Source organism: Lycorma delicatula, chromosome 1 (genome assembly GCF_047948215.1).
Source record: "Lycorma delicatula isolate Av1 chromosome 1, ASM4794821v1, whole genome shotgun sequence".
NCBI lineage: Eukaryota > Metazoa > Arthropoda > Insecta > Hemiptera > Fulgoridae > Lycorma > Lycorma delicatula.
In genome coordinates, this window is record NC_134455.1 from 266,872,644 (window position 1) to 266,887,953 (window position 15,310).

The following is a 15,310-nucleotide window of genomic DNA, read 5'->3' on the forward strand; positions in this document are numbered from 1 at the left end:
CCTAGTGTTGTTTAATTAAGTTCAGAATTCTGAATAAGATATCAATGAGATTCCAGAAAATTTTGAGGTTAATGGAACAAACTTCTTAAAAATAATTTAAATAAAACTATTTTGTTTTTTTGTTAGATTAAAAACATTCATAAATTATTAAACTTTATTTTAATAAATTGTTTTCTAGATTGCATTCTAGATCACATCTAGAGCTGACTAACTAAAGTGATCCTAATCAGTCATAAAAGATGAAAAAAAATTGCACTTTTCCTTTCAAAATACAATAAACACTAGACTCTTGATTTTTTTTTATGGGATAATAATCAGTTCCTATCTGACCTTAAATGCAATCATTCATACTGTCCTTTCAATTATTCATGTACAACTACCAGGTATACAGATAATACAGAAAGCTTAAATAGAAGAAAGAACTACTCTCAGCCAAATGTTATGGGATAGTAGCCAATTATTTCTTCGTAAGTTGCAATACTGTCTTTTGCGCCACATGAAGACCATTATATATAAATCAGTTTAATACGAAAGAAATAAAGAGAAAAAGCTAATAAGAAAATTACATGAAGCAAGAGGCTCACATATCATAAGCAAAGGCTGTAATTGGTAAGAGTATGAGAAAAAAAATTGTTCACTGCTTTATCATTCATATGAGTGTTAATCAGAGTTAAAGGTTGATTAAATTATTTTCCCCAAATTTTATAATCTAAAACATTTTTATTTAGTTATGAGTTCAAGTTCCCTGCAGCACCAAAACTAAAATGTTTTGTAAAACTCCTTAGTATTATGTTCATTATTTTTCTTGGGTAGAGTGACTATTTCTATTACTTTCTAGAGATATTTTTATAAATGGTAAAAGAGAAGAAAGAGAAGGGCCAAGTATTAAAAAGTGAAATTAAATGAAGTTAATAATATCTTTTATTTGAATGGCATCCTCTCACCCCTTCTAGCTTCCCCAGCCACGATGAATGTCCCTGATCTACATAGCGGAAATGGGAAAATCTTATTAATAAAGAGAAAGCATGCAACGAAACAGAAATAAAACCTTAGTATTTTACATAAATCTACCAGGGGACCTGGAAAGGTCAACAATTAAAAATATTATGTCATAATCTAAATCATACTTTAAAATTAAATAGTTATAATCCATTTTATAAATAATTTTTTGAACTGCTAACATAGAAATTTCAAATCCTTTTTAGTAATTATCTTCAAGTATAGATATAGTTGTGTTATCTTTGAAGAGGGTAACAATGAATGGTTCAAAATTTTGAGGCATATCTTTAATATAAAAAGAAAAGAAAATGTTTGAGGACTCTTCCCTTTAACAATCTACATTCTACATCTTGGATGTAGAAGACAGATTTTTAGATGTGTGTTCTTATCAAAAGATGATATTTGAACTGCCTGTTTACAGTTAGTAATGCATGAGTAACCAGTTGTAAACAACTCTTCTTGTACAAGCTTCTAAGTTTTTCATCAGTAATAAATGTGGAACTAAATCAACTACACTACTGAGATTGCAAAAAATTGAAAATTAAATATTTTTGTTGTGTATTAATTTTGTTGTTTTGCTGTTAAAATATTAACCTAAAATCATGCTGAAAGTTCATAAATATATTAAGACTTTTCAAGAATTTTTAAAGGTCTATTTTACACAGTTTACTTTAGAAATACTGAAATTGACCAATAATTAAGTGCCAAATCTTTTTTAAGGATGCAAACAACAGAAGTCTTAAGGCAGCTGGAAAAATACCGTCATTCTTAAAAGATTTGTGAATTAAATCTGCAAGAACAATAATAGCACCTATGACTTATTTTAAAATACGGGCAGAAATTTCATCAATATCACTGAATGTTTACGCTTTACAATGTTTAAAATGAAAGTTAACTTTCGCCAGCAGGAAACAATAAAACTGATTTTAGATCAATAGTTGTTAATTTAGATTGGTTAGCAACCAGTGGAACAAATGTACATGTGATATAATTGATTAATTCAGGTAACTTGAAGATGGATGGAAAATTGACCAGCTAGAAAAAAAAAACAACATATTTTAACAGTATCGTGAAGAAACTCATGTTCAACTTGCAAAACTGGACTACAAAAAATGAAAAAAAAGCTATTTTCTTTATTTGATCTGCTTATATGTACAGGAACAAATATTTACAAAACACTAAAATAGCTTCTGTTCAAAAACTAGTTAATACCTAACAATCAATTAAAAACCTAAAAACCAAACCTGCCATATGTTTTGATTAAAAACCAAGATTTATTTTAGAGTGGTTTTACATTTGAAGGTTATTCTGTACTCATTAGGATCAGTAAATGATGGATGTGTCAAGAATATTTAAAACTTAAAAATTCTGAAATAAGAAATTGAGCCAAAATTAATAAATATAACAATCTTAAGTTATTTCAAACCATTTAGTGACTGAAAACATATCGATCATCTGTAAAGATTTGTGCAAACTAAAATAATATAATTTATACAAAAGCAAAATAATATGTCTAAAAATGCAAAGTATGAAAAGTATGCAAAGTGTGGAAAGTAAGCTCCTATTTGTAATCATTATTTTTTGGTTAAAAATTAATATTTTAAGTAAAAGATTGAAAAAATAATTGGTATTTTCTTTAAGGAAACAAGGAAATAAAGGCAGTTTCACCATAAAGTTTTGCTTATTCCAGTTAGTTGTTTCTACCATGATCAATTATAAAGCATTGTAGAAGTTTTGAAACATTCAAAATAAAAACTTTCAGTTGTATTTTTTATTCAGAAGTACTGGAGAAACAGTTCTCTTGTTTTTCAGTATAAAATGTTAATAAATATATTAAACTTTATTAAATAAAATAATATTTATAACAGATTTTCTTATTATTCTAAGCACTATATTTTTATAAAAAGTTTTTGATAATTTTCTTACTTACTTGATATGGAATATGAAACTGCTCCACTAGATTACACTGGAGGAACATTCTAATTGTAGCTCGACATGTATCATCATCTGTTAGGCCAAAATCACTGAATGAAAAACTGAAAATACAGAATTCTTTAAACTGGAAGTTCAAATTAACCTTAAATACTATTGTAGAAGTTCAGTAAAAATGTAAAAAAAATTACTAAAAATGAACATGCAGTTTATTTCTTTATTTTTACAACTTTATACTGAAGTTTTTTTCCTTGGAGATAGTCTATATAATCCATAATTTCTCACATAAAAAGGTATATTAATTTGTTATTTGTACTAATTGTTATCACTGTGATGCACTTGAGGACAAGCTGCATTAGTTTAAAATTGCATTTTGTGAGAATAATAACATGCACTACTCCCTGTGGTGAGTACGGAGAATGCTTTCCTTGTAGGGCTCATATCATCTGCATTTTAATGGGTTTGGTTTGTTGATAGGTAACAGACTTGAGATAATGCATGACATAATATCTAGATCAAGGGTAACAATAATTTTGCTTAATGAATAAGGTAATAAGAAACTAATTTACTTCTCACTTTCTCTAGTTAGTTCAGAATGGAGTGACTTGTGTCTCATAGTAGATTGCCTAAAACCATGGTTATATGATATAACCAAGTTGTATTTGGTAATTATGATTGTACTTGGTTAACCATGGACATGGTTGTACTTAACAGACAGACATACATCAATCAGTAAATTTCCAACAAAAAAAAAAAAAAAGATATTGAAAGCTAACTGATCTATCAAAAATTTGAATTAAGTAGGTTTTTATTTTTCTTATTAAGTACTGTGTTTTTAGTTATACAGAATAAAATTAAAAGGTTGAGGAAATTAAATGTGAAACACTGAATAGTTTTTGTTCTTTTGCTAGAATTATGTTTTAGTTGTGTTTTTCCAGTCATTTTAAATAAATTTGTTATCTATATAGGAATATATAAAATTATGTACCTAATTTTTATTTTTTCAATTATTTTTAATTTTATTTTAATATTAATCCAACTCTAAAGATATTCTTTGGCTGAATTTAAATCTGATAGTTTTTTGTGAGCAAATGTACATTTTTATTCAACAGTTGATTGAAATATCATTCTTACTTGATGCATATCTTATAATGTAAATTTTTTCCTGCATATTGTTCTTAATTTTGATAGATCCCGGAATGGACCAGTTTGGCCTAATCCACAAAGAAATGTGTGTTAAAAGAGAATTTGTACTACTAACACACATTATGTTTCATCTGACCTCAGCACTGTAAAGCTGTAACCTTCAAGACCAAATTCCTTGGTTCCTGATTGGCTAATGATATTAATCATCAGTCTGTGCTGTTGATACATCAAGTTTTACATACAGGTGGTATATCTGTTATCTGGTATTTGTGAGATTACTGACTTGCATTAGTAGCCAGTAATGTATAAACAAACTTTTTCTCAAACTAGGAACAATTTTTATTGATTCAACAAATGTTGCAACAAGGTTGTAGTGAGGTAATGTTTAAACTGTTAAATGTTTACTGTATCTGTGCTTCTTCACTTTGGGTTCTTTTAATCTTGCTCATAAAATTTTTTCCTATTCCACAGTTGAAATTTTCACTAATAGAAAGAAAATTTGTCTACTTGTTTTTGGAGGCGAAAAATGCTTTGGCATTGTCATCGGCCAGGTCAAAGCAATAACAAAAGACTCCTTCTCAGAAATTAAAATATTAGTAAAATAAGGTTAAAACTATAATGAAAACTAAGATGATAATAATAGGAATAAAACTGAAATAGTAAAAGAGACATAACAGTTAAGATAATACATATAATACAAATAACAAAATATCAAAATTTATGGTGGGTAAAATCTTATGAAGTATATTGATTCTTCTTAGAAGTAACAATACCCAGTCCAGTACATTCTTATCATTTCCTAGGATGCGATGAATGTCTCTTGGCAATATGAATTATGTAAGGCTGCATAACATAGCAGTCTGCAAGGCTGTGGGGTGCACTGTCAAGCAACAGTGCATTGTATGCACAGTGGTGCATTTTTTGCTGACATCAATTAACCATGAGTGTCTCTGGTATGTTCTAATCTCAACTGGCACAGGACCACTTCTTTTCAGCGAATTTTTCTGCATGAAGAGTCTCATGATAACACCATGTATCTGACATACCAGAATTTATTATCCATTGTAGCAGTCCAGTCAGCTTGCCACCTTCTTCTAATTCAAACATGGCTAGGGATCCAGAAGAAATTCAGTCGTGTGTTGAGATGATTTAACTCAATGATTGTATTTTTAATTTTGGTGACGATAGGATGCCTAGAATACATATCTTCTAAAGCTTGAAATGTACTACATGAAATGATACAGATAATGATGTGACAATCATTTAATTTAATGATATTCAAAGCCATATTGATGGCATACAGTTCAGCATTGTAGATACTTGTAATGACAGATAGCCCAAACCTATAGATTCTGCCACTTACAACAAAAGTGCATCCAACGGTATCCTTTTTTTTCAACCCATCTGTGCAAACTGCTGCATCTGGCTTTGTCTTGGATAGAAAATTGTAAAAATGTTTGCTGAAAAATCAAAGGAGTTGTTAATTTTTTATTATATATGGTGAGGTCATAATTAAAATATATGGGGTCGAGTCTCCACAAAGGATATGAACAGGAATCAGTTGGGAAAATAGCTGTGTCAAAATTTGAAAGGTACATTAAAAACTAAGTACGGGTACCCATTGGTGCTGTATTACATGGTTGGTTCTCATATCATTGGTAATGAGGGTTAGCTAGGACTGCTTTAAGAACCAGGTGATTTGGTTGTCCTTTGAGATGGGAAGATTAAGATGCTAGCACCTGTTCCTGTTTATCCCAAAGTGATGGCTCATCACAATCAAAAAATATGCTTGCAACAGGGCTTGACCTAAATGCACAAGTGGCAAGATGAAGAAAAGAGTGGTGTATAGTATCCAACATCTTAAGCATGGTATGATGTCCTGAAGAGAAGGCGATTCAACCGTAATCCAAACAGAACCGAACTGAAGAATAATAAAAATGTAATATACATGATTGGTCAGCTCCCTACTTGGTGTTGCTAAGGAATTACAACATATATAGAATTTTTAAACACCTAGCTTTTAACTGTTTTATGTGTTTGACCCATGTAAGACGACTGTCAAAAAGTAAACCTAAAAGTTTAATTTCAGAAGAGATAGCAATTGGCTCTTCATTGAGAAGGACTTGTAGAATGAAAGGATCTTGTAGATGAGAAAAGACTACAATTTTTTGGTTTTCTCAGGTGAGAATGTGAAACTGGTAACCTTGGACCAAGTTTCTAGGAGAAATATAATATTCTGTAGTAGTCTCTCTGTTGTGACTGTTGGAACAGGTAGAGTGATATATGAAGTAAAATTATCAACAAATAGAGAACATGAAACAGGTGGTGGCAAACATTTAGTAATACTGTGGATAGCTTTAGTAAAGAAGGTGGCACTTAACACTTCTTTGAAGTATTGTATTCTTCAATGCGATGCTACTTGACACAGAATCTCCAACACAATCACGGAGTGTACGGTCACTTAGAAAACCACTAATAAGGCAAGCATATTGCCTGTGACTCCCAATTCTTTAAGGGTGTTTAGGATACCTCATTGCCAGGCTGTGTCGTATGCCCTTCTGATGGTCAAAGAAAATAGTGACGAGTTGCTGGTGGAACAGAAAAGCATTTTGGATAGCTGTTTCCAGTGATACCAGATGATTAATGGAAGATCTTCCTTGGTGGAAGCCACATGGTTCTGGAGATATCAGAGTGTTTCTCTAAATACCAGGTAAGCCTTCAGTTCACCTTTCTTTGCATCACTTTGTACAAAAATCTCGTCAAGGAGATAGGTAGGTAGTCTGAGGAGCGTGCTTTGTCTCTACCAGGTTTAAGTACTGGTATGACAATTGCTTCTGATCAGATGGGTGGGAAGACTTGTGCGGAGAACAAACCATTATAAAATTGTACATAATAAGTGATGAAGTGCCGAATTCCAAAGGTTTGAAAGCATACTGAGATGAATGTTATCAGGTCCAGGAGAGGTGTCACATGAGTTTTTTAATGCATGGGGCAACTCATTGAATGTAAAGGGAGCATTTAATTTGCCAACCGGATCACCAATTTTTAATGGTAATATTTTCTTTCGAATCTTATACCTCTGAAATTCCTTAGTATGATGGAGTTAGGAACACCAAATGAAAACACTCAACCAAGTTAGTTGCAACTGCTGAAGATGATGTAAGGAGTTCATGTTAGGTGTTCCTTCATGAATAAGGCCAAGGATAGACTGTTTGTAGGCTCCACAAATTGCACAAAGTGTTCTCCAAACAGCAGACATGGGAGTAGTACTGAAATGGTGTCTATGTAATTCCTCCATGACTTTCTCCTAGTGTCTATGAATATGCAATGACATTCCACTCAAGCTCTGCAATATAAATTTAAATTTTCATTTGTATGTCTATGGTTAAATTTATGCAGTGCTTGCTGTCATTTCCTAATCAAATTTTGGCAATCATCATTCCACCAGCGAATGGAGGGACACCTTGGATTTCCTGATGTTTGTGGAATGAATCTACTAGCATTCTCAAGTACCAGGGAGGTAAAAGGGGTAAGTTGATGTTGGGCATCAGCACTATTGTCATATTGTGATGGAATGGCTTTATGACAACTGTTCCAATTTGCTCTTTCAACAATCCATCTCCTTGGTTTTGTTCACCAATGGTCGACACCAAAAGCGTTGATAATTGGTTTATCGTAACTGCCATATAAGTCATCACAAACAGATCAATTAAGATAAGGGAGTAAACTTAATGAGCATAAGGAGAGGTCAATATGCACTGTGAGCTAGGCAACTTCATCAGAAAACAACTGAACAAGCTGTTTTAATTCATTGCAGGATCCACACTGTTTATTGTTTATTGCTGGCATTTGCAGGGGCTTGGCTTGATGTAGCAGCTGCAAAAGGGATATCTGGTTTAACCAAGTTCTGGGAGTTCAGTGTCTTTTTGTATTTTTTTGTGTGGCTGGAAAAGACAACTTCTACTCAGTGTAAATTTGAGAATTGTTTATTTTTCTTTGAAAGTTGGGCAATCTTGCAAGTGAGTAGAATGCAATCCTCCAGAGTTAATATATTTTTCATCCTCCTGACAGTCAGTATCTTTGTGGCCTCCTTCTTTTGCACATCTAACACATATTACAGAATTTGAGCAAAATGTATGGTATGGCCATAGCTTTGACACTGGAAACATCATCGTGGGTTAAGGATGAATGGTCATACTCTGTCATGTATCTTACTTTAATTTTCTCTGGGGGGACATGGGAAGACTGAATGTCATAAAATAAGGAAGGGAGTAGGTTCTTCCATCCCACTCTGACATTTCATTATTCTCTTCACCTCTATAACACCTTGGGGTTGAAGCTCACTGGCAATTTTGCTAATGTCCATCTCAAGAAGATCCCGGCAAAAAATTACTCCTTGAATAGTATTCAAGGTTGTATGATATACTGTACTAATACTTATACCACCCACATTGGTTAGACATAAGAGTGATCGACTCTGCTCATCATTGAAAGTCTCTATCAGCAACGATCCGTCTCTCAACTTTCTTACGTTATTGGGGGAGCTGCTTGAACCTGTTACTATCTTATTAATCAGGAAAGGTGAGACCTTAGGAAGGGAGCCACATTCCTGATTATTCTGTAGAACTATAGATCTGATATTAACATATACAGGTATGATTTGTTACCATTTAAAATCAGATAACTGACTGAGGTCTTTTCACAAGACTAATATAGGTGGTTTTTTCAGATGGACCACCAACCATCTTGGGGGTTTTCTGTGGAATACTAATTTTGGTAGCACAATTACCAGGTAAATATGGAACCATCTCTGCAGAGACCATATATACACAGAGGCTAGAGATAAATACAATTGGGTTCACCCAGGTGCCCAGAGGACATTATTTGTGATTCACTACATAGAGCCCTACATAGAGCCATGCACCCATCAGCATGATAGTTTCGACCTTGGGTTACAATTGCGTTTCACAAGGTGTTGCAACACCTCCAAGTGTAAGTGAAAAAAAAAAGAAGAAATAGTGAAAGATGTTGTGTAAGCGTATATGTTGTAATTTGTGTAGTGTTCTTGGTGTAGTGTATCTTGTAATAGTTCTTGGAATAGTGTGTTTCTGCAGCTTTGAGTGTAGTGTGAAGAAGGGAAGAAAAGCTGCAGAGGCTAGGTCGATGGGGACTAGTCTCTACTATCTGCGTGGTCAAGTGGTTGCATTTCTGATTTTTATCACCATGTTCCAAGTTTGATTCCTGGTCAGCCATTAACCTTTAAGAGCTTAACGGTTCTGAATTAGTCTTAAAAAGATAGTACAAATGCCATCAAAAAAGGTGTAGTGTTCCCAAGAAGATTGGTTTGAGGTAAACAAGGCAGAATACATATTGTGTTGTACGTAAACACAAAAACAAACACAGGTAGAAAACTAGTGGTTTAGTTTCTTCATTCAGTCTAGGGTCTTTTCCTACCTATCTAAATGCATCCTGTAATATGTACCACATCAGTTAAATATATCATTTCCACTGACAATTTCATACCTAAATAAATTATATGCTTCAGCTGGTGGTATGGTCTCTTCATTCAATCTGGCAGTGTCTTCTGCTGAGGCAGTTGCATGGTATGAAAGACATTCCAGTGCTACTTTCTGTTTTGCCATTAGCTTACCTGAAACGTTCCAAAATATTAAAAGAACCTTCAATGATAGATGATTTTAACAACGATATTTATGATCCTATGAATGGAATGTTTACCTTTCAGTAGAGAAAAGCTAAGCTGATGATAAACAATAATCTCTGACTTGTTAAAATTATTATTTGATAATGCTAACCACTACTGTTGCTGAACTCAGATTAAAATTAAAATTAATTTGAGTCTAATCTGAATACTTAAAATTCTAATATAGTTTTATTATTAAGGTTTTATGACATATTCCATTAAGATCTACTTCAGACCTGATTTGGGCTATGACTGGACTCTGCTATGCAAAATTGTAATTAAGCTTACACCCTATTGTATAAAATAAAATGTCAAATAAAATATAATTTAAATTCAAGTAGGTACAAAAAAAAAAATTAAAAAAAAAAATACTCAATAACTTTATCAGAAAGGTCTACTTTCATCCAACTATGAATGATTAAAAAAGAAAAAAATATTATCTTGAACAATGCTTCTATTGGTATTTTAATGAGCAAGGTGAAATGGAAGAAATAAAAGGTGAAAGATCCAATGATTTCATAAGTCATTAATTAACTACAAACCATTTTTAATTCACATTTATTTTAACATGAATTATTTTTATAAAAAGATTAATTTTAAAATAATGAAGGACTAAATCTCCTTTCACAGTATCTACCTCTACATGAGTTGACTAAAACTCTTTATTGGTGCAATGTCTCTCAAGTGATTGCATCATCAATTAGATCTGAACTTGATATTATATTTTATATTAGTAAATTCAAATATGTTGCAGCTACTGTCTAACATGGTTATTTTCCCTTGGTTATGGTCATCCCTTCTATACCATCATGCAAAGTAAAATGGAATGGTATTGTGAATCTTCTCAAAGTGTGATAAACATAACACAGTGTTTATTCTTGATTGAAAGGAGCCACAAATAGTGGGACTCACAAGATGTTTGTATGAATTGCATGTCTTAAAATTATTTTCTGCAGATTTTTAATGAAGTAAGTAAGTATATTTTCTTCTCAAAAAAGCAAGTTTTTATGAATATGAAAAATCCCATAAAAACAAAAAAATCACCTAACATTTAATAAGTGTGTAAGTGATTAACTTTTTTTAACTGATCTAACACTGACAGAAAAAATATAGAATGGAAAACAGAAAAAGGAGAGCATTAAGCTACAATGAAAAATTTATAAGATCCTTGCAATTATGTTTATTAATTAGATGTAGCAAAATCTGTCCATGAAATAAATTCAAACTATGCTTAACTTAGATTCAATTATCTGAACTGTTTATGTATGGTTGCTCTTTTTTTTCACTTAATAAAAAATAACAGATGCTATAACAAGAGTTTTAGCTTGTTGTGAGCCAATCTGTCAAGGAATAATTGTGTTTAATACAATTGATGGACCTAAAAAAGTGAAGTGTTTTTTTTGTGAAAAGATTGTTAATATGTAACTCCATGTAGTACTGAATTATGAATTTGGGAAGTGACTGAAAGAAAACTATGAGTGAAAGATTTAAGATCATGAATGAATTAAGATCATAGGGACAGTTAGGTGCCAAGCAATTTTTTAAACAGATGGTTCACGGTTATAGAATTGCTTGTGGGCTCACTTTGATTTCTTGTTTCTTTTCCATAAAACACAGAACCATCATCAAAAATTACTTCATGCTGGGTTCCCATAATGTTGAATGACAACCATAATATAAGAGCACAACATGTCAGCATTTCTGGTATGGAGTTACAATAAAGCTGTTACAGTAGTATTGCAGTGAAATAAAATCAACGTAACAAGATATAAAAGATGGTTAGGAAAATTTGTAATGTGATACGGATCAAAAAATGTTTTTCTCAGTAAATGAGTTATGCTTCTTCATGTCAGTGCATGCCCTTATACTGCATATTATACTCAAGAACTGCTTCACTTATTTAGTATAGTTTTTCTACAGAATGGATATAACATTGGGCACTTCAACAAAATTTTCTTCCTAGTCATAGTTACAGAGAAGATAGTGAGACCAAAACAGGCATTCAGAACTGGCATTCACAAATTTATAAAAAAACAATATTACAATATTTTATGTACTTGAATATATTTTATGTACATATTAATATATCAGTAACTATATTAAAAAATATAAATAAAAGTACCATCTTATATGTAAAGGTGAAAATTTGCATATAAAAAAATTTGAAATTTTTTGTCTGTCCGTTTGTTTGTATTTCAAATTTTCAGGATAAATTTGTGTTATCCCAGGGAGGTTTTACACTATAGATCAAGGTTCTAGCCACCTCAGGAGTAAAGTTTTCAATTAAAGATAATTAAAAAAAAAAAAATCTTTTTATTTCATAGTTATATTTCTGTCACCATGGCAACAAAAATAAGTTGTGGAGTTACTTGTCAAAGGTATGTGTACTTTAGTTACCATAGTTACTATTATTCTGTTTTTGTAACTTAGTTTCTTTTTCAGGTTTCTATAACATTAATTGTTACTATTATTCTCACAACAATGAGGATAACAAACAACTGGCTAGATGATTGGGCAAGCAGTGAGCCCCTGCCGGTTGGTTTAATAAAAATATAATTTTTATTTTTGAAATATGTCAGAATATTATTTCTCAGATGTCAATTTTATATCTTCTTCAACTGAATTATTGTTAACTTGTAAAAGAAATCATTAAAACTAATTCTTTTTTTCAAAATCTCTCACAAAATTATTAAGATTTTTATCTCCATTATGTGTAATGTAATGTTCCAATGTGCTTGAATCACAGCATAATCATCTTTCTTTTTTCTGTTTAGCTTCTGGAACCACCATAAGGTTTTACTTCAGAGGATGAATGAGGATGTATGAATGTAAATGAAGTGTAGTCTTTTATAGTCTCAGGTTGACCATTCCTGAGAAGTGCGATTAATTGAAACCCAACCACCAAAGAACACTGACTGATATCCAGAATCTAGTATTGAAATCCATATATAAGTAACTGTCTTTACTTTGATTTGAACCTTAGAACGCTTGACTTTGAAATCATCTGATTTGCAATGACGAGTTAACCATTACCAGCCCAGTGGACTTAGCATAATCATCTGCAATTAACTTTAATCATTAATTTATCTCTGTAGCATATTTTCTACTTTTCATTAGAGTACATTAGAGACAAAATATTAAAATCAGTATGATAAAAATGTCTAATACTGAAAACCTTGATTTCATTGGACAGTATGTTTGTAGGATAAAAGCTGTATTTATTAACTGCAGCTTTTGTAATTGAGTGATAGGCTCTGGACCAGATTTTTTATTATGATTTTGCATGCTACATATTATTCTGTGCATTATTTCAAGCAATGAGAATATGTGTAGTAAATATGCAAAATTCCGGCTAGTAACTTTGTCGATAAAAATTATTTGTTTATAACTTAATTAGAGCAATATACTTTGGGTTTTTATCAGATTATGTAGTATTACGTGAGAAAATTGCAACAAAAATATACTTACATGCATTTTCATACATTTGTGTGTTATGAATTCCTAAGCCACAAAAAATTGCAAAAGCTTCAAAAATAGAAACATCTCCATCAGTAAATGGCTGACCAGTTTCCTAGAAAAACATTAATTTTGGTTTTACTCAATACATCATATTGAATGTGATACTGAAGTTACTGTGTATTTTGCTAATCTGGATTTATCATTCTAAAAGCAGAAAAAACAAACTGAATCAAAAAATTTTAATCTGACAAAAGCAAACTACAAAAAATAATAAGATAATTACCAAAAGAAATAAAATAAAATTCCTTACTTAACAGCTTTAATGTATTGCTAAAAGGCTGAAATACTCCACTGAAATAATCCATTTATTATAAATTTTTAATTTTCATAATATTGAAACATTACTTAGAATCTTAGAAAATTTACTTTAGATAGTAACGTCTATTTAGTATTGAAGGCATTTATAAGTCTATATAAATTTTATATAAAATTACACATGATTTTAGACATGTAACTTCAGTTAATTTAAACAGGTTTACAATTTATTAAATCGCATATTCTGTGAACAACTCATCATTTAGAAATAAAAAAAAAAGTAGTTTGAGTCCTAATACTTCTATGTCAATTCGAGGATTTATGTAACTTTAGGCAAATTGAAAATGCTGTTTTTCTTCCTGCTCACATAGGCATGGGATGATTACATACATACATGAGCATACAAAGACATCAATTAGTGATTAAATTAATCAAACAGTATATGCATTACTTTCACATAAATATTTTCTGAATGACTGCACTATGAAAAATAGAATATTAATATTTTTCTTTTATTTAAAAATTTCAGAAGTATTTATCTCTGGTAATTTTTTGTTGGCCTAACTTGTCTTGTAACAGTCCTGCACATAGACAGATTAGAACAGTCACCAAGTTTATTTTATATTTAATTAGAACTAGTGTAACTAAACAGGTAAATAACGTGATTACCTAAATCTAGGGATGGTATGGCAGTAGAATTATAAGATGCAGTACAGTATGATGATATAAATATAGCATAAATAAAAAAATATTAATGAATGATCGTTTTTCAATGTTTTCAAATTGACACTAAAAATTGTGAAAGAATGAAAGTGTAGGCATGAATACACAGAATATGCTCTGTATTATCATATGTAACACTTTGAACTATTGTGAATTAATGTATTATATAACTTTTTCATGCAATATAAATTTTATAATATTATTTATTAATGAATTACTTATTATTATTATTATTAATAATAGATGTTATTTCAACCTCTGAAAAAATGTGATTTTTGGATATATATCAAATGTGTGAAAAAGGACTTGTTACTAAAAGTGAGTGCTGTAGTGAGTTGGCACTAAATTCTTTTCCTAGGGTTCTAAGGTTGTCTGTATCAACCCTACATTCAATTACTCAGCCATATTTACTCAATTCACTATCATTTTAATATGAAATTGAAACAACTTTAAATTTATTTAAAGCAGATTTTCTTATAACTGGATTAAACTATACAATAAGTTTTTTTTTAATAATATGTATCAACGAATTGCATAAGAAAATATAACGGTAAAAAGATTATCATCTCTGCTGAACTAATTAAAGGCAAAAATACTACTTTGCCTTTTGGTTTTGTAAACCACTATATATATATGTATATCACTTTGTATTTTTATGGAATAAGCCACAATTTTTAATCCTGCAATAACTTATTATATTTTACTTTATCTTGGAAGCTGATCAATAATTTCCTTGCTACTTATAGAATGTGGTTACTATCCATTGCCATATTTTAGCAGTTGATATGAAAAATAATAGTTCATTTTTAATGTACATTATTTAACACCAAAAAATTTGTAGTTACATTGAATCAAATCGGTAGTTTCACTAAAACTGTTAAGAAATTTCTTAAATCAATCTCTTGGTTTACAAAGAAACATGAAAATTATTCTGTAGTTATCCATTTTAGACTGAGTTTACTTTCTATTTACAAGTATTAATTAATATTATATTATTAAAAAATGAAAATCCATCTTACCAGCAAATTATGCTGT

General features: G+C 30.8%; 1 protein-coding gene across 1 annotated transcript in view; it reads right to left on the reverse strand.

Annotated features, from left to right (window-relative positions):
• Nucleotides 1–15,310, reverse strand: part of Pde6 (phosphodiesterase 6) — a 215,056-nt gene that overhangs the window by 35,532 nt on the left and 164,214 nt on the right. Inside the window, exons 12-14 of the mRNA XM_075354878.1 lie at nt 13,247–13,349; nt 9,601–9,727; nt 2,930–3,035 (exon numbers count right to left, since the gene is read on the reverse strand). Of these exons, the coding sequence (XP_075210993.1) occupies nt 2,930–3,035; nt 9,601–9,727; nt 13,247–13,349 (336 nt within the window). The remainder of the gene's footprint in view (nt 1–2,929; nt 3,036–9,600; nt 9,728–13,246; nt 13,350–15,310) is intronic.